Source organism: Scophthalmus maximus, chromosome 2 (assembly GCF_022379125.1).
Source record: "Scophthalmus maximus strain ysfricsl-2021 chromosome 2, ASM2237912v1, whole genome shotgun sequence".
NCBI classification, from domain to species: Eukaryota; Metazoa; Chordata; class Actinopteri; order Pleuronectiformes; family Scophthalmidae; genus Scophthalmus; species Scophthalmus maximus.
This window is the reverse complement of record NC_061516.1, coordinates 20,863,474-20,883,646: the sequence shown is the minus strand read 5'-3', so window position 1 is coordinate 20,883,646 and position 20,173 is coordinate 20,863,474. Positions and strand designations below refer to the sequence as shown.

General features: G+C 44.4%; 2 protein-coding genes across 4 annotated transcripts; one reads left to right on the top strand and one right to left on the bottom strand.

Annotated features, from left to right (window-relative positions):
• Positions 1 to 14: 14 nt before the first annotated feature.
• On the top strand, positions 15 to 5,367 carry LOC118300553 (ras-related protein Rab-39B-like). The gene is made up of 4 exons (XM_035625051.2): positions 15 to 758; positions 1,978 to 2,211; positions 2,765 to 3,035; positions 3,704 to 5,367. The coding sequence occupies exons 2-4, from the start codon at positions 1,997 to 1,999 to the stop codon at positions 3,857 to 3,859; spliced, it is 642 nt and encodes a 213-aa protein (XP_035480944.1). The 5' UTR covers positions 15 to 758; positions 1,978 to 1,996; the 3' UTR covers positions 3,860 to 5,367.
• A 1,110-nt stretch (positions 5,368 to 6,477) lies between these two features.
• On the bottom strand, positions 6,478 to 19,969 carry slc7a3a (solute carrier family 7 member 3a). Of its 3 annotated transcripts, none has more exons than XM_035625048.2 (12): positions 19,818 to 19,969; positions 12,723 to 13,357; positions 12,397 to 12,558; positions 11,498 to 11,681; positions 11,276 to 11,391; positions 10,837 to 11,059; positions 10,592 to 10,731; positions 10,225 to 10,327; positions 9,679 to 9,908; positions 9,423 to 9,589; positions 9,164 to 9,272; positions 6,478 to 9,070 (listed from the first exon to the last, which is right to left on the bottom strand). In XM_035625048.2, the coding sequence occupies exons 2-12, from the start codon at positions 13,129 to 13,131 to the stop codon at positions 8,916 to 8,918; spliced, it is 1,998 nt and encodes a 665-aa protein (XP_035480941.2). In that variant the 5' UTR covers positions 13,132 to 13,357; positions 19,818 to 19,969; the 3' UTR covers positions 6,478 to 8,915. The 3 variants fall into 3 exon arrangements, with proteins under 3 accessions (XP_035480941.2, XP_047183624.1, XP_047183618.1); XM_047327668.1 differs by lacking the exon at positions 19,818 to 19,969 and adding an exon at positions 19,191 to 19,211; XM_047327662.1 differs by lacking the exon at positions 19,818 to 19,969 and adding an exon at positions 18,899 to 19,086.
• Positions 19,970 to 20,173: the final 204 nt, after the last annotated feature.

The window sequence follows — 20,173 nt, the reverse complement described above, 5'->3', positions numbered from 1 at the left end:
TCGAGTCTTCTTCAATACAGCATTATGTTATTTGTTTTGTTAATTATGGTTTTATTCTTTGAAATAGAATCAGTTGTTATATTTTGTTTCTAAGTAGTATTAAGTACTTACTAAGTAAGTATTTAAAGTTTGAGATCAGGGGAGACTGTGTTGTTGGTTGTTGCCTTCCACTTGCTATTTTTTTGCACATATCAAAATAAAGCTAGAAACACAAAAAAAAAATGAGATTGTGTGCAAACAATTTACAACCGAGAAGGGATAAGAAAGCACCACTTGGGATACCAATCTGTCGTCTTACACTTCTAAATAACGGCGTGGATGAAGTTATGTTGATGTGCACCATGCACCATCTAAAAATTACAAATTTCATTTTTTTGTTCCTACAGCCTGTGAAGGCATCAGCCCGAGCGCCGCAGCTGCGCCGCTGTGCGCGCAGTTACGGTAATGGTGCTGATGAGGGGCGAGGAGGAGATGAGTGATGCTGCTGCTGCTGCTGCTGCTGTGTCCTGCTGCTGCCATTTCATCAGCAGATCATCGCGGAAAAATCGTCAGCCCTGCCTGAACTAATCTGTTCACACACTCACACAGGATGATTTCACCTTTAGAACCGGTCGAATAGTGTCGATGGGCAGAATGGTGTGATGTTATCTGTGAGCAACACCACAACCTCTGCTAATCTGGAGGATACAGTTCTTTGGAAGGCAGAACCATCGACATGGGGTTTGTTTTTTTACACATACTGAGCCTTTAACTTTAAGGTAGGTCATCGTCTCCTGGTTTTTATTCATCATTAATTGTATCGTCTTAATCATTTAAGTAAAGAATACTCTTAACTGGTGTTTGACTAAAAAAAGGGTTGGGCCCCATCATTTGTTGTAAAGTTATATCTCGTCTCTGTCGCTGGAGGCCTCCTGGGGAATCAGAGGCAGACGCCTCACGTCAACCCGCAGCCACGTTTCTCCTCGTCGAGCTCGTTTGTTTTCGCTGCCGTCGAGGCCTCATTGTGTTTCCCTCGCTGCTGCACAACAACATGTCCACTATCCACATGGGGGATGACTATGCTAGTATGTTTACTGAGGCAGAGAGAGGAGTGGCCTCCCCCCTCCCTCCCTCCCTCCCTCCCTCCATCCATCCCTCCTCAAATTAAATCACACAACTGTAAATCACATGGACGCTGCTGGGACGATTTGAGCCCATTATTCTCTCTTTGTGATAATCCAAAATGTGGTCAACACAGGCTGTGGATTAATTGCCCATTTGCATTTCATCTGAATATAAAAACAGTAAAGAAACACATCTGCTCTTTTTAAAGAAGAGGATGAGATTTTTTTAATAGCAGCTTTAAAGTGTGATTAATCTAAGATGATCTGTCATTTGTTGCTATTTTCTGTTACTGTCTTCCTTATGAAATGTTGGATTGTGTCACAAAAGACAATGGTATTAAAAAAGATCTACAAAACTAAACAGCTCATATTCTTTTCACATTTAAACTGAAGGACTTGATGACACGTCTGTTATCTTCATTCATCCTAGACTTAAAAATGTATCTTTTGTTATGCTTGTTTGTAAGTTTGTCTGCTCTTTTTTTCTTTGCTAGGGTTTGACACATATACTTTTCCTTTTCTTTGCATCATATCCCATTTCCCAATGTTACGTTGTGTATAAGAAAAATCAAATAAAAAAGACCCAAACAAAAAAAGTAGAAAAAAATATTTCTACTGAACAAAACTCCAACTAAAGGTCAAGAGCATGTTTGCCCTTCATATTGTGTCAAGGACAAATCTTTTTCTTTTTTTTGGAAGATATGGATTTTATGAGTAAAATTAGGAAAAATGTAAGTTTTCTGCTGGTTTCAAATTCGAGAATTCGATGGTTTTCTTAGTGACGATAGAAAACTTTACATCTTTGGGTTCAACAGTTTCAAAGCCCCTAATATAAATACTAGTGACTGAGTGATTCACTCTGATTCTCCCACAGATTTTATTTTTCCTGAGACATGGAGACGATATGGCTTTATCAGTTTCGCCTGATCGTCATCGGCGACTCCACAGTCGGCAAGTCGTGTCTGATCCGGAGGTTCACCGAGGGCCGCTTCGCCCAGGTGTCGGACCCCACCGTGGGGGTGGACTTCTTCTCCCGCTTGGTGGAAATCGAGCCCGGCAAGAGGATCAAACTTCAAATCTGGGACACTGCGGGACAGGAGAGGTTCAGGTAAAGACAAAAGTCAAACAGCTCCACCTATCTATCTATCTATCTATCTATCTATCTATCTATCTATCTATCTATCTATCTATCCATCCATCCATCCATCCATCCATCCATCCATCCATCCATCCATCCATCTCTCTCTCTCTCTCTCTCTCTCTCTCTATCTATCTATCTATCTATCCATCTATCTATCCATCCATCATCTATCTATCTATCTGTCCATCTATCTATCCATCACTCTATCTATCTATCTATCTATCTATCTATCCATCCATCCATCCATCCATCCATCCATCCATCCATCCATCCATCCATCTATCTATCTATCTATCTATCTATCTATCTATCTATCTATCTATCCATCTATCTATCCATCACTCTATCTATCTATCTATCTATCTATCTATCTATCTATCTATCTATCTATCCATCCATCCATCCATCCATCCATCCATCCATCCATCCATCCATCCATCCATCCATCCATCTATCTATCTATTCATCTATGCATCTGTCTGTCTACCCACCCACCTACCTCTCTACCTTACCCACCCAGGTCTATCACCAGAGCCTACTACCGCAACTCAGTGGGCGGGCTCTTGCTCTTCGACATCACAAACCGCAGATCCTTCCAGAACGTCCACAGCTGGCTGGAGGAGGCCCAGAGCCACGTCCAGCCGCACAGCATCGTCCTCCTGCTGGTCGGCCACAAGTGTGACCTGGAGGCCCAGCGTCAGGTGACCCAGCAGGAGGCCGAGAAGCTGGCAGGAGCCTTTGGCCTCCGCTACGTGGAGACGTCGGCACGGGACGCCATCAACGTGGAGAAGGTGTGGCTGTTGTTTTAGTGTGAAAATCAAAAATGTTGATGAAGGTAATTACTGTGTGCAGTCATCCTCTGCCTAAGGACAAAGAGTTTGGATTGATTCGGTCATTCCTGTTTGGTAAATCTTTCTGTAAAATCTGCTCGAAAATGTTTTCATTTTTTCCCCGCATCAAATCCTTATTGCATTGAACTCTGACATTGACATAATTATTAGAAATAAACCAAATCACCAACAAGAAGCCTACGATCCTCTGTCCTCTTCATTGCTTACTGCACAGTTGGCATTTCGGGCAGAAAAAAGGAAGAGACTGTGTTTTTTCTACTGGAATGTAATGCAACGGATAATGGGAACAACTTCTGCCAAACAAATAGTTTGGTGGGGCTACAACTGAACTTCTAATGAACAATTATTGACTAATTTGGTGAATAAAATGTCTGAGAATACTGGAAAAAGGCCTTTGAAAGTTGTTGTTGTATATATGTTTGCTGCAACCAGGAAACTTTTGGCATTCATGCTTTAAAAACTTGATTTATACAATTAAGTGACTACCACAACTGTTGTCAATCAATTGTCTGCCAATTACAACGAATAGTTTCAGCTCAATTTTTTCCGTATCTATGACTCATCTTGATCTGATTTCTCATCTGATTTCTTGTCATCTGGCATTTCAGGCCTTCGTGGATTTGACGAGGGACATCTTTGACCTGGTGCGCAGCGGGGACATCAAGATCCAGGACGGCTGGGAGGGCGTCAAGAGTGGATTTGTCCCCAACACCGTCCACTCCTCCGAGGAGGTCACCAAGGGCAGCCGGCAGTGCCTCTGCTGATTCGCCCGGCTGAGTTGACACACTTTCCTTCTGCATTAAAGACATTGCTTAGTCTGTCGGTGCCTGTGTCCGGCACAAACGTGGGACATTTTACTGATGCTCCTAACACAAGAAGCCTCCTAACCCCCCCCCCCCCCCCCCCCCCCCCCCCCCCGATTGTTTTAATGGGCGTGTGTGTGTGTGTGTGTGTGACTGTATTAACCCTCAACACTTCAGCTCCACTCCAATGAATAGCACTCAGAATATACTAAAACCTTGTACAGACCTTATCCAGTAACAGAGAGTCGCCAGAGAGTGTGAGGCGTTCAATGACTGTACTGCACTAAATGAAACCAAGGGGCTTAATACGAAAAATGAAAGTGAAAAATCAAACCGAACCAAAGCTTGAATTGAGATTCTGCCACGTTTGTTCGTCTGAATGCCGGAGTAAGAGTTTGCGCTGTGGAGATGTTCTGAAAGGGAGAGACGCTGTAGCTGCTTATTGATGATCATCAAATCACAGCAAGGATTTTCTTTTTCATTATGGTAAATAGTCTACTTCATGTTTACAACTCTGAGTTGGTTTACTGGTGAGAACAGGTGAGTTGTGACCTTGAACACCTTTTGTATGGAACCCCAGTGTGTTCAATATTAAATGAATATAAAAAACACAAATAATCATAATTTGTGTAAGATACATAAATGAACCTGAACTGACTGAAAAGTGACAACATCCTATGAATTAATGAAAGAACAATAGATTTTTTTTCTTTTGCATTTTGCACAATGTGATTCTCTATTGGTGTAATATATAACAATTTAAGGCTCCACATTTTTTGAGTTTGATCACAGAGCCTGCTCTTAACGTATCACACGACACCTTCAGGATATCATTTCCTAAGCCTACAATCCATTTATATGATTCAACCACGTACATATTTATAATCGATGCATGCCCCCGATTTAACTGGAAATTTTTCCAAAGAAAGAAAATAATTTTTTATTTTTGATATTAATGTAAATAGCCCTTTCAATTGGAAGTGTCTTGACTGTTGCTTGGGGATGTGAGAAGATCTGAAGCACCATGACAAAGCGTACGTCAACCATGGAAAGTGAACGAGTTAAGAATATTTGAACTGGACAGTTGCACAGGTTTCAGTTCAGATTGATTGATTGATCGATTGATTGATTGACAGCGATCAGTTCATTTAACAGTTTGTAAAACAACTGTGCAGAGGAAGAGTCTTGTCCGAGTGCCTTTGGGAGGACACGCAGCCAGATTCCTGTCCGCAGATCTAAACATAAACTGTGTCGTTTATCTTGTGAATATTAACAACGAAGGTGGCGGGAAACACACTGATATCACATTACACACACACTCACACACATACACACACACACACACCTGTAAATAATTGATCTGAAACCAAACCCTGACAAAGTTAACGGTTCCATTGTGGCTGTGACATCAAGTGTCATCAATAATAAATGTCTGGAAACATTAATAAAAAAGAATTTCCTCCTGCAAAGTTTTTCCGGCCCCTTTATTTTGTTTTTTTAAACCATTAAATATACTTTCAATGTAGTTAAACAATTGAAGTAATGCCATTTGTGACCACTGGAGGGCCTCGCTACGTGGAGAAGGAGGGAGGGGAACAGGAAGGAGAGCTCTATGCTCTCATCCAACTTCCTCCTCACATCATGCTTTGGAGTTTTTAGGTTGTTGGGTGATGAAATTGTATTTCCTTCTCCAACAGAAAAACAATGACGAACAAAATAAATAAATGTAAACATGAGAATTCAGAAAGCAGAGACCTCCACCGAGGTTATGTTATGAATCTGTGATGAGAGAAGATAAGATGTCCGGTTTTACCCTCATATATCGTAATGGTGAAGAATCCTAACAGTTGTATATACTGTATTATTGTACATATGTATTAGTATAATGCATCATAATCATCTATAATTTTTTTAATTTCTGCTCATTATCATTTCAGTTCTGTACATATTTCTATTCTTAGTTGTAGCAACTGTAACGCTACCCTCATTCCTCTGGGGATCAATAAAGTATTTCTGATTGTGATTCTCCAGAGGCGACACAGAGGCGACAGATTTCCGATCGCTATGTCCAGCTCAGGTCACATCGTCCTCTGCTAAAAAAAACCCCAAAACAAAGACAGAAGAAGACTTGACACGTCGTTAGAGTGAGCGGAGGCCGTTAGTCGTCCTCCAAAGTGTTGCACTGCTCAGTATAAAATGTTGCATTAGGGAACATGGACTTAAGCAACTAGAGGGACACTGACATTGTGTTGTATTTTGGGGCCTATTCCTTTAGAAAAACCATCAAAGAAAAATCTAAATAAAAAAACTCAATCCAAAAATCAGATGAATTCTGTATGGGAATTATTGTTAGGATGTATGTAAGTGTTGAACCTGTAGGACTTTATGTAGGAAGTTGCGTAGTTATTGAGCTCGAGGTCAAGGTCATGTTGTAACTTGTACATATTTGACATTATCAACGGAGTTAAAGAGGCGAGGCGCCGCCGGCTCATTTTGAAACCAGTAAAGCTCCAACTGCCTCTGGAATGCAGCTCGTTGCAGAAAAAATATGATGAAAATAAAGAAGAGCTGGGTATAAATGCAAATTTTCTCAATGCCATGTTTTATTTAAAAAAAAAAACATTGAAAATACAGCTCATTTTATACATGACAGCCATATGTACAGGATATAAAGCAGAAAGACAAAAATAGATCATTGTCTTTGATAAGACAAGCATCGAAGAAGGGAGATGATCGGGTTGATTCGTGAAAAGGCACGAGGGCTGCTTGCGAAGACTTAGACTTCAACCTGCAGTCAGAGTTCTGGGTCTCGGGTCGTGTTTGATAGACGTCTGAGAGAGTAGAGCTCACGACTCGTTTGTTGTCACCGGCCCCGGCGCCTTTCTCAGGCAGAACGATGGTCCTTCAGGCACCAGATCATAGGTTCACATCATCTAGAAGAACAGGCTGGATCAAAAACCAATTACCTGACTGCTCCAAAATCTTTGCGGGAGATTAAATACTTCTGACATGTCTAAAAACGGGTGGGGGCAATTTGAGCAATAAACCTTTGGATTATTTGATCAAAAAACGTGGGACTAGGATTTTTTAAATTTAGATTTCAGCAGCATGGTGTCGAATGAGAGGCCTTCCAGTGTAATTTACCACATTTCACCAAATTACAGGCCATATTTGAAAAGAAAGTATGTTTGTATAATTTACCGTATTATACAAATAAAGATATAGTTTTAAACAAATACTGTACAATCTACAGTAAAACGATTTTACTACAACAACAAAATGCTATTAACAATAAGTTAACATATTGACTCCAAAGCATAGGAGGAGAAAAAAAACCAATAAAAATCCCAATTTAGAGACCGACTTTAAGTGGTCGTTATTCGTTTTGGAAAGCTTTAATTTCCCCAAAATGTTTTCATTTATTCAGGGAGGAAAGAAATCATAAGTAAATATTTGCAGAACAAAAAGGACCCGAGTTAAAAAAAAAACACAACTTATATTTAACAATTAAAACTCTACAAATAAGATCTACAAATCATAGTGAGATTGATATGAGAGCGGGGAACGACAGATAAAAAGAAAGCTATACCAAAAACAAACAATACTATAAACATTTAAATATTAACAGCTCTATAAGACAAATAAGTAAATACAGCAGTAAAAAATGAAATAAAAAGTGACTGACTGAGCTGCTGAGAACAAGTTTCAATTGAAACTAAACAAGAACCTTTGTGAAAAAGTATTTTCACAAGGAAGTAAGAACAATAAAAAGTTGATATTTTAGTGTTGATGAAAGACGAGACCCCCCACAGCTCCCAGACAGCAGAGAAGATCTGACAGAGGTCGACCATCGTCTATTAAAACATCCAGTTCCTTGACCCACTAATTCGAAACCTAATTTACAGCTGTTGATGACCTTCCTCAAAGCTAATCTCTCCTCACATTTGCAGAAACATCTGGGAACAGACATCTAAAGCATTTGGAAGAAGACAGATGTGAATGGATGCATTTAAAATGTCACAATGCTGTTTTTGGAGTAACACGTGTTTGGATGAGGACATTTTTAATTCGCTGCGATACTTCACTTCTGTGCTGGATTTCAAGACTCTTTTGTGGGTCAGAGTAGTTTGTCGCCCTTTTGAATGTTAAGTTTCAAACAAAGGCCACAATTTCCACTTCAACAGAGTCTATGCGTGAAATTTAAAAAAAAAAAACTGTGAGCAGGCGGCACAACGGCAAACAAGTAAGTTTAAAACGCCATCCCGACATGTAAAGCGTGGACTTCGGCCTCGGATACATGACGACATCAAACATCAGACCGGCCGACACTGTAAAAAACACAGCTTCAGCACTACCCTGTTCAAAACACACAAACAAAATAAGGCCCGGCGCAATAAACTTGACGTGTCAACTCTGCCGACAGCTATTCACAAGAAGTAACTGCTTCTCATCTACGCCACTTTGTGGTGGTGGTCTGCATTAAAATCATGTTTCTTTATAAACAGTTGGAAGTCTGGCTCACTGAGCCAAGTGTCACGATGATCGTAAACTCGCTGGTTTCAGTTTTTTTCTTCTTTTTTACTGATGTACACAGTAGGACTTATTAAACCCTAAGTGACCCGGTGGCTCCTCGAAGCCACCGATCATAACTGAGGGGAGCAAATTATGAAAAGCACGAGGAGTACAGTTGTACTCTTGTTAGTTCAGTCCGCTCAAAGCATGAGTTAAAGGCAGGTAGATATCTCCAGAGGGTTAAGGCTAACTACAAACAAACAGAAAAAAAAACAACAAAGACACATGGGCCAGAAAGTGGCTCCGTCAGTGTCCAGCCATCAAGTTAATCAGCCTCCAAATTCAGAGGTAAGATGTGTGTGGCGGTTTCTTGCCTCTCCTCCCTTTAAACCCAGGCTCGTGTTCCAGGCTGCCCACACCGCAGCATTCTGCCGCTGGTTCAACTAGACGGCCAAAATGAGTGTGGACGCGCAGCAACGTCTCCCAGGTCTGTGTCAAGTCTGTATCAGGGGCTGCCGCCTGCTTCCATGTCACTGTCGTCAGGGGCGCCCACATAAATGGGACTCTTGGTCTGCAGTGCGGGCTCGTATTTGCGGGGGGACGACCGGCTGGCAGCTTCGCTGCTGTTCTTCATGCCGTATAGGAAGTAGATGGCGAAACCTGGAGGGGGGGCAGCAGGAAGTTACGACAACAGTGTTACAAGAATGTGAAGCACTTGAAATGAAAACAGAACTGAGTAGTGAGGAAACGTACCAATAGCCATCCAAACGGCGAAGCGGCACCACGTGCCCTTATCCAGCTGCATCATGAGGTAGATGTTGACGAAGACACTGAAGAGGGGCAGCCAGGGAAGAAGAGGCACCTTGAGAGGACAGAGACAAAGTCTGCGTGAGTAGGTTTCCAATATCGGAAGATAGAATCCTCCTTATCCCAAGATAAAGACCTGCAAAGACCTTGAAAAGACCTGCCCTTTGTAACGCACAGGCTGCCTTCTCGGGGTTTGATGAGTTACCTTGAAGGTGAGGGCCTCTTTGCTCTCGGGTTGCCGGCAGATGATGATGAAGCAGACGCAGCAGAGCAGAGTCAAAATGACACAGGGCACCACGACGCCTGCGTGTCCAGACAGCAGCTCTGTCAGGAAGTTGGCCAGGATGACGCACAACACGGTGATGAAGACCGCTGCAAAGACGAGAAAAGAGAGGCAGAGTTAGTCACACCGTCCGCAGTGAGATGTGAATCTACGGCTCCGCCGTGACTTGTATACGCACAAATAATAGCAGTGGTGGCGTAGACGATGTTGCCGGAGGTTCGCGTCGGGGTCTTCCCACTCGGGCAGAAGAGCAGCCTGGGCGTGAAGGCCTCTCGAAGCGGCCTCTCCTCCATCTCGGCGCCGTACTCGTCGCCGCTGTCACCCCCGCTTACAGCCACCTTCTCGCCCTCCACCAGCTCCACCAGCTTCTCCGTCTGGCTGGAGGACGTCAGGGTGCCGGGCTGGTACCTGAAGAGGAGGGAAGAGTATCCGTGAGTAGGGATTTACATGGCTGCGTACAAATAAGAGCGTCCATAACATTTCAAAAAAAAATTTCCATTTCAGTCCCATATTAATGAGATCACAGCCACTTGAGAGCCGGCGCAAACCTTCGGTGACCCCTTGTGTTTCAGCTGCAAACAGATTATGATACAACTTTGCTTTCAAACTAGTGCTTGGCAACGACATTAGTGCAGCAGCTGCTGCTGCTGAGGGTCATTAGCACGTGATTACAACTTCAGCAAGACACTAAGACTTTGCTAGCAGAGGCTGAAAAGGTGCTTACCTGAGGATGAGGACACAGATGGCCACTAAAGAGTAGGCCAACAGTGTTCCGATGGACATGAGGTCAACCAGAGCAGCCAGGTCGAACAGGAAGGCCATGAGAGCTGAAGGGAGAGAGAGAGAGGAACAAAATAATGCTTTTATTAATAATTGATCCTGCAGCGGCTGGAGACGGTGCAGAGTTGTGACCCTGGCAAACCATAAACAACCTCTCTCGACAGACTTGACAGCGTCGGATAGACACAGCAACAAAAAAAAAAAAAACAGCCCTCGGCCTAAAGCAATGAGCGAACGTGACAAGAAAGATGTGTGCAAGATAAACACACGCTAAGAGAAAAGACAAATCATCACAGAGACCGTGAGCTCACCTGCAACGATACCAGAGGCGATGGTAGCCAACAGAGGGGTCTTGGTGCGAGCGTTCATCCTGGACAGAGTGCGGAACAGCAGCCCGTCTTCTGCCATGGCGTAGATGACTCGAGGCATGGGGAACATGGAGCCCAGGAGACTGAGGGAATATTAACGGTTAACAAAATATCTGAATAGTTAGAGATTTACCGCGTTACGTAAAAAGGAACATGTAGTGACGAGAAGACAAAATTCCCTGCTTTACCTGGTGGACAGAGCACAGAGGGAACCCACGGCCACGATGTATCTGGCCGGAGCCCAGTCGACGTAGCTGAAGGCCTCGGGCAGCGGACTCTGGGTGTCCAGCTCGTAGTACGGCATCATCAGCGTCAGGGCAGCGGACACGCCGAAGTAGGCGAAGAAACAGATCAGCAGCGAGGCCACGATGCCAACGGGTATGGAGCGCATCGGGTTCTTCGCTTCTTCGCCTGAGGGGGAAAACAGAAAGGAAAGCGGGTGAGATTTTATGCTTGACCGTAAATCACATAAATGCATTCCTGTATTCACAGCACCTGAAAAAGACCAGAGGGGCTTCACAATTTCACTTTCAAACACTTCAGTTTGAGCAACAGGTTGTTGTTCAGAGAAAAATATCTCCGATGTGCTTATTCAGAGGTTTCTTGTGTCGACTTGAAATCACTCACTTGTCGTGGCAATACAGTCGAAGCCCACAAACGCGTAGAAGCAGGTGGCAGCGCCGGACAGGACCCCGGTGAGGCCGAACGGAGCGAACCCGCCCACGCCGAACTCCTCCTCCACCCTGAGCGACAGAAGACAGCAAAAACACGGGCGGTTTGTTTAACAGCCGAGAATAACAAACACAAGAGGAGACCGAAAAAAAAACCTCATAGAGTTTAAATACTGACGGAAAGGGACGGCTGCTGTTGGTTCTGTTCCTGAAGCCGATGTAGTCCTCCTCCGTCAGGTTCCAGTTGGCCGTGTTGCCCTTCACAAAGCCGGAGATGATGACGAAGCCCAGAACCACCAGGTTGATGCCTGTGAAAATCTTGTTCACCAGCGCCGACTCGCTCACGCCAAAGGCCAGAAGTCCTGAGGACGGAGAGAGAGAACAGGACGGGAAGGGAGGAGAGGATGTGATAGAGGAAGAGAGAGGGACAGAGAGAGAGTTCAGAAATCAGCACCAAAACCAACATGTTCTGCTCCGTGGGCGGACGCTTTCGTCACTTTTAACATTCAGTCAGCGACACTAATCCACCAGTTATTTCTTTCTAACGCCACTGCTGTCGTGTCACGCTGGGTGTAATGTTGGCCTGAAAACTGTTCAGGGCTGTTATGAAATGTTTTTAATACAGTACTGACAATGGATTAGTTTGCAGGCCCGACTTTACATATGATTATTTTATTTTTAAGACATTTTTCAGGGGAATTATTATATTTATTAACAATCCACCTTTTCGGCTGGTGACTCATTAAATTACCTAAGACTCTTTCTGTAATATTTCAAGAAACACAAGGATTTACTCTTCATATTAATCATGTTCTCTCATATTTATCCTCCAACCCCACAGAGAAAATCCTAAACCCAGGATGGGACGAATGAAAATAATGACATATACAACACGCATATTTCCACATTGCATACACTTTTATAATTAAATTTTTATTTTATCGTTTCTCGTCACTGCTCATCTCCTTGTACGTCCAGTACCTGCTTTTTCCATTTGTTTTGGTTATGCACCAAAACAAATTCCTTGTATATGAAAATCTACTTGGCAACAAGCATTATTCTGATGGGCGAACTCACCGGTGAGCAGGAGGACCAGGATGAGGGCGAACAGGTCCGGGTACTCTGCCAGCACCCCCCCTGGCACCTTCATCGCCATGGAGGCTTTGAAGAAGTCAGAGATCTTTTGTTCCACCAGGCTGTCGAAGGTGGAGCTCCATGCCCTCGCCACACTGGCTGTACCTACAAGAGAAAGGCAGCAGCGGAGATAAGTCAACAACGTGGTGACTAGAAGAAAGAAAAACCTGTCCCTTACATTGTTTTGTTTGTGCAGTTGAAACTGTGTTAAACTGAGCAGTATTGTTGCTTCGTGAAAAGAACACTTTTGAAACTTTAAAAGAGCACACCTATCACATAGGAGAGGATGAGGTTCCATCCCGTGATGAAGGCCCATATTTCCCCGACTGTCACGTAGCTGTAAAGGTAGGCGGAGCCCGTCTTGGGGACGCGGGCGCCAAACTCGGCGTAGCACAGCCCGGCCAACATGGAGGACAGGGCGGCGATGAGGAAGCAGAGCACAATGGCGGGCCCCGCCTTCTCTCGGGCAACCTCGCCGGCCAGGACGTAGACGCCGGCGCCGAGCGTGGAGCCCACCCCCAGGGCGATCAGGTCCAGGGTGGACAGACAACGGGCGAAGCGGGTCTCGTCGCCGGAGAAGTCCAACGCCCGGCGACGCAGCAGCGTCTTGCCAAAGCTGGACAGCTTGCCGCCCATATTTGCTGTGACTGTGCGTGGGCACTGAAGCATGCTCGGCATTTTCAATCCCTCTGGTGTGGGCGCGTGTGACGGACACGGCTTAGACAGAACACTTGAGTGAGTTTGTCCGACAGTAGAAGCGCTGTGGGGCAAATCGGGCGGATAAACCGAGCACCTGTTCGTTATTGGTCCACTGGTGTAGGTGTGTTCACGAAGGTTTAGTCAAGCAGACAGAACAGGAAGTAGCAGGTCTGTGGTCACAGCAGCAGCAGCAGCAGATTAGGACCTGTGAAAAAACACAATAAGAAAACAAAAGCTCAAGAGGGCGGAACTGTTTAGTAATTGCCCAAGGTTGCATTTCTCAGAGCTGTATTCTTTCCAATGGTGAATATTTTCCAGGAAAGGTTTTCAAACTCCAGGGAAACTGTGACAGGGTTTGAATTTTTTTTTTTTTTTTTAAACACTGAAAGAGAAATTGTCAAATCTATGACATGTTCCCTGTGACCAGAGCTTTGTAACATCAGTCATCACGTTTATTTGCACAGTCTCATATTACATACAATGTCTCGGCAGGTTTTATACACAGTTCTGGTGAACGCGGGTAGCGCCCCAGACGTTGGAGACTTTCCTGGAATATTTTCCTCCTTTTGGTTTGGATAGATAATAAAAGATTCATTTCACTCCATGACAACATGTACAAATACCAGGCGGTTACATAACTTCCAGGAATTCATGCCTCAAACTCGTACACTCGAGTAAGGTATCGCGGGACACCGTGGGGCACAGAGATACCTCAGGAAAAGATAAAACAGAACTTGATGCTCTCCTACCAGGCTCAGATCTAATCAAAATACAGACGAGTACAACTGCCGCAGTACACACCCCTATGAAAACAAAAGGAAAAACTTACACCCAATTCCCCACCACTCCCTGACTGCGTGGAAAGGGCACCCTTCTACTGGGGTTATGCTTTTTCAGCGGATCCCGGGCAGACAGGGAGAAGCCTGGGAAAGCCGGAGGCTGTGAGGAGACGCTATCGTCAGCAGGGGAGACGAGGACAGCGTGAGCCAGCAGCTCGATAAGGTGAACAACCTGCGCCATGGAAGGTTGATATGCCGATAGAACGACCTGCGAGAGCCTGACCCTAACAACTCCACGAAAATGTTGAACCGTATGTCCCTGAAGAGCAATTCAAATCAATTCAGATCACAAGTATGTCCTTTAAAAACCATGTTTGTTCATGCAAAAGTTAACATTACTTCCAATCAGCCAAATCTGAGCGCAGCAAATATTTACAATGATTGTTGACCCGCTCGTCGATGATATGAAGCTCAGAGCTCCGAGAATAACACGCAGACAAAACCTCCCTCAGGGACAACGGCGACGTGACATGCATCAGTAGCAAGTCACCCCCGTCGGGTTCAGGAAAGGTTAAGCGATAACGTCAGTTTCTGAAAAACATGCGCACAAATGTGGACATAAGCACAACAACAGTACGTATTTGGCCAAGGACACACACATTGTTTTGCGACTGGACTTTTGAGGCATTAACACAGTGAAAGTCTAAGGGTAGTAACTCGAGTGAACTGTATGGAATGTTGCTGGTTAACGTACATTTTGGTATTTTCCCACCCTGGAAAAAATGTGCACCACACCTGCACCTCGAACGCGGCACAAACACGCCCTATATAAAAATGCTGGCCACCAAATACCAGCGAGTCAAAGTGAAAAATAGTGCACAAGTTGATAGTTCGAATCGCTGTGGAGGGTTTAACTTTACAGAGAATGGTTCCAATGACCAGGTGTCTGTGTGCGGTTTCTCAGACATTGTGCTCGTCGTTTGTATTTTCAAATTTGTGTCTCTCCTTGGTGTCTGCTATAATTCAAAGGCATGGATTCTGAGAGGATTCACTCCAAGTTATATGCGATGAGATCACAGGAGAGTGTGTGTGTGTGTGTGTGTGTGTGTGTGTGTGTGTGTGTGTCTTTGATCATTGTATCAACAGAGATCGTGTGTTAGGATTTCAATTAACGTCAAGAATTGGAATGAACGTTTAAACTGTGCAACATATGACAGTTACTCGCTTATCAATAAGCATTTTGTATAGAAGAAGAGGAAATTCATTATTATTTGAGGCCACACACATTTATCCGCAAACACTTCACTAGTTAAGAACAATACTATTACAAATACTATTGTCACAAGTTATCATGACCACAGACTGGTGGCATCACAAAATAAAAGTCCACTTCTTAAGACATAAAAAGATTTAACTCAGTTCTCGAGAAGGCTTGAAATCAGGATTTGTGTCGACGGCGCTGCGGCAATGGTGACACTGCACAGTGTCCGAAGCTATTAATGCAACGACACCCGAATCCTCGGTGTGAATGCTGAGAAGGCAGACGGACATTTCAGGCCTGTCGGTCACTTCACCAGTCGGGGAGCAAAGGGAAGAAGTGAAACACTAACCGTGCGACGCTAGACCAGGCCGACTGTGTGGCTCAGTGTGGTTCTCCACCTGGTTCAGGTAGAGAACGGCCGTTCGGTGAAAACTAAGATAATTAGAAAATAAAAAGGATGACCAAAGACCTGGTCATGGGTTATAACCAGCTTGTATTTCTGAAGCTTCCTTGTTATAAATCAGAATCAAACGGCAAACACGCCCCACGACCACAGATCGACAGGCTTCAGGTCAGAGAGTATGTTAGACAATTTTCAGCTGTAGATTATGTTATGATCTAATTTTGGCCTGTTCTTTTTTCATGACACACAGGATACATGCTCTCACAGCGTTTCAGCACAATAGCCATATTCTATTAATACCATAAAAAACAATATAACCTATTTATCAAAGCATGTCTAGCCTCAGTGTTTCAAAAGAGAATATCCTGCCTAGTACAGTGAAGTGTTGAGAGAAAAAGACAAACGCTGGGGAAACAATGAAATAAAAACACCACAGAGCACCCGACAGCCGCAATAATAAACACCTTCTGAAGATTGATGGGAAACTGGTACATGGTGGAAATGCTCCCGCTCCCCACTTGGCGTGTGACATTCCAGTAGCGTTTTCCACATGTACACCAGGAACTGAGATCTGAGTTGTGTCAATAAACATTTACTACTCAACTACTGTGCCCAGCAGGCTGTGATCTCCTCAGGGGTTCGCCCAACACCGCACATACGTTAAACCGAGCAAGACTAAAGTGTAACAAACTGTGAAAGCTCTAAAATACCAAGAGGACATGACATTTGTTCTTAACTGACGATGTGTAGGAATATTAATTTGTTGGGAAATGGCCTTTTCCCCCCATTTCAAAATATGATTTTCCTTCGTGCATACAGTCCAAGTTGTGGCACAGTTGATTTCAGCACACCCTCGTTTAAGGGTGGTCTCGTTAAAGTGATGCTAGAGCCACATTAGAGTCGGTCTCCTCTCACGTCAACTACCGGCTAATCTTTTCCTTGTGCTTTCCACGAGGGCGCCTCTTTTGCATGGAGTTGTGGCTCACAAATGTGCCGTCTGCAAACTCCACATACATCAAAGACGAAAAGAGCTGTGCGCGATACGTGCAGCCATTTTCTGTTCCCGTTATCAAAAACAAATGCAAAACTTTGACTGGGAAGGAAAATATCGAAACGTGAACAAGGGAGGCGTGTTTTGCTGCCTCTTGCTGTACCTTTTTTCAGCCGACATATGAACAAATATTCAAACATGGGACACGCTAATGGACTCTTTATCTTGGGAGGACTATGACCAACAGCTCGGGCTAACGGGGCCTTGGTCACAACAGGCCTCGGGGATAATGACCCCGTTTCTTGACTTAGCACTGCTGCCATGCACTCTAAGAGGATTATTGGGACAAGTAACAAAACCGCCAACCGCATTACACAGTAGCCTGTTGCTGCTCCTCATTCTGTACATATAAACAACACATGGTTTTGTTTTGACTACCGTTGTCATCAACATCAACAACAACAACAATGCAGCTCTCGTGTCCTATGACCAAACCAGCAACATAATTCCACAAAAGAATATTTGCGTTAACAAATATAGAATAATCCGTTGCTAAATGTAAACTTGCGTTTGGCACAAAATCCTTCACAAATTTGGTCCCAAGTTAAAACTATGTAAATTTGCCCATACCAAAACAGAGTTTGTGAATTTATTGTTTGGTTTTGTCCAAAAACGCATGGTAAATACCTATTAATACATTTTAGATTGAGATATCTAATAATATTTTCCAGTGATAACCATCCTAACTTTTGAAAAGTGACCTTGCATAACCCTGGAAGGAACACGGTATCACGGCTGACGTACAGAGACAGTGAACCATTACTCTAGCCATCACAAGCAATGTTTTTCCGACCGTTTGAATGTTTACGGTACACTGCAGTTTTCGTGCAAGAGGCTGTTTGTGTTTGTGCTGATGTCGGTGTGTGAACTCGTGTGCGAGTACGGGTGGAAAGACCGACTGCTGAGTCCGAACCGAGCGACCCTTTAAGTCACCTGGCCGGATGCCACTGCCCCTGCCAAGAAGCTGTGCTCGCTGTGAAATGGAATGTGACAAACGAAGGATCTGTTCGCTTTCCCATGACCGGGGCCAACGCTATAGCAACACTAATGGCAACAGCCACACGAACTGAAGCACACATTGAAGACAAGGGGACCACTGGGCAGTTTGACATGCGTGTGCACCATGACAAGATAGGCGAGAAAAAAGATGACGCCACATGTGCAAGAAAATTTGGTAGAAGTCTGCCTTGTGTTTTCTCCCCTCAAAGTATTTAATTACATTGACCAATTAGAAATGAGTTTGTCACAATACACAGAAATCTAATCACAACCAAAACAAAACACATCTTAGTCCTTTGTAATAGATATGAATCATAAAGTCCCTTCGCTAACATCATAAAAGCCGGGATGTTCAAAGAGATGTTACACTAGCAGTTTATGTTTTTATGAGTGTAACAGCTAGAGGACAATAAATATATAGTGATGATTTGATAATTTTTTTGTCTCTGTGAAATTAAGAGAGAAGTGGCCCTTGTAATTTCCCATAGGTTTTGGTGTCTTCATACATCGTAAAAGATATTCAGTCTGTCATCATCATGTGAGACAAAGAAAAGCGATCAAATCTCCACATTCCAGAAGATCGAATAAGGAAAAGCTTGGTATTTGATTAGTCGCATGTTCTTTTGTCAACTGACTATTCAATTAGTCGACTTTAAATTAAAATGACCCTGAATTTGAATCAGCAACTCTCAAAATCTGAACATTATGACGTTTAACCTGTAAAACAAGATTTTTTTTTTCCATAGATGGCATAATCATAATTTTTGTACCTGCTGAAAATGGCAACACTAGTGGCACACGAGGATGCTTCCGTTGACCAACTTGTCAATAACAAAGACATTAACAATTTACAGATGCAGACAAAACTTGACAAATCTATCTCCTCATTTTTTTTTTGTGCCTTTACTCGACTTGAGCTGTAAGTCATGCAGTGGTCAGCCAAGACTTGGCGAAGACACTAACGTGGCATGTGGCTACTGAATCACGTTGCACAGCGCCGCGTCTCCGTGTCTACATTCACCGCCGCGGTCGTTTCCACGTCGGGTTTTAAATGTGGTGTGGCATCCGAGCGGCTGATGCAACTGACGCATGGGTGACACCCTGAACGCACCGCGTCGAGAAGGACACCGAGTACGCTGAACCGAACCAACCCGGAAGGACGAGCCGCTTTGACGGCACTCGGCCTCATGTTAGAAGCTAGTGTAAAAAAAAAAAAATGAATACTACAACGACGGTTGTAAATCCTTACTCACAAAGCAGTGTTGACCATGCAGCGCGACACTCAGACGTCCATAAATGCCACAAGACTACAACACCAGCGTCGCTGCGTCGCTACGTGGCTCCGAGCGGCGTCGATGTTGCCTTCAATTTTCCGGAAACATCATAATTACGGTGGGAGCGCGCAGCACAACTGGTCTAACCGACTGGTGTTCACAGGTACCTGCGTCCTAGTGCCTGAAGTGTGCGCCACGTTAACAGCCGTTGACGGTTGACTTTGAACGCAATGCTGCATCAGTATTCGGTGTTGTCGCTGTGAACACTTACAGAAAACACGCGTCAACAAAGAATAATTCCCTGGATTGTTCGCAATTCGGTGGTTTTCGGGGGGGTCTTTGAAGGCAGCACTGTGGCCATCCCACCCACGCTCGGTAGCTCTCCCCCCCACCGGTGCTAACCAGCTAGGAACCAAAACAATGAATGGAAACCTCTGACCGTAACACGGGAAATGTCGAGCGGTGCGCTACAACAGACAAGAGCCCAGTTTAGAGACATTCTCCACAATGTCCTCCTCTTCTCGAATGACCCGCTTCCTCTCGGTTCTCCGTGCGCACCGGTCGACTAACATCAGATGGTTCCGCGCTCAAATGACAAACTCAAGCCGCCGCACGCGAACACCCGACCGCACCGAACTAAACGGAAACGTGGCGAAAGAACGCAAACGTCCGCATTCGCGTTTTATCCCGTATCATAAAACCGCGACTAAACACGAAGGGACGTGGCGTTATTTAAAAGAACACATATTGAACCATACAACTGACAACACACGCGGGGGTATTGCATCAGGCCACACGGAGTACACGTTACAACCGGACAGCTGTCGTTACGACTCGACTACCAGACAAAGAAAGATGTTTTTTGTTGTATCGATGAAACGTGACGGTGGTCGATTACCTCTTAACAGTCTTCCGGTTGGTGAGAGTGAAAGCAGGCGAGACGAGAAGACGACTGGAAAACTGTCGCCGATGAAATAAAAACCGCCTCACTCGTGCGTGTGCGCTTGCTCTTAAGAGCCGCGAGGGGCGGGGATGTGTATAAACAAACTGACGCAAGAGGGGGGCGGAGCTTTCCACTCATGAATGGAGGGGTGAGGCCGGAAGGCCGAGTTTTTCCCCTCCGCGCTGATTCGACGCAGAGTTTCAAGTTTCCGATGAGGCGGTTTTGTACAGTGATCGATATCAAAAAGAGTTTGAGCGACAAAGAGGACATATAAAGTAAGAGAACCATATGAACGCGCGCGAGGGAGAACG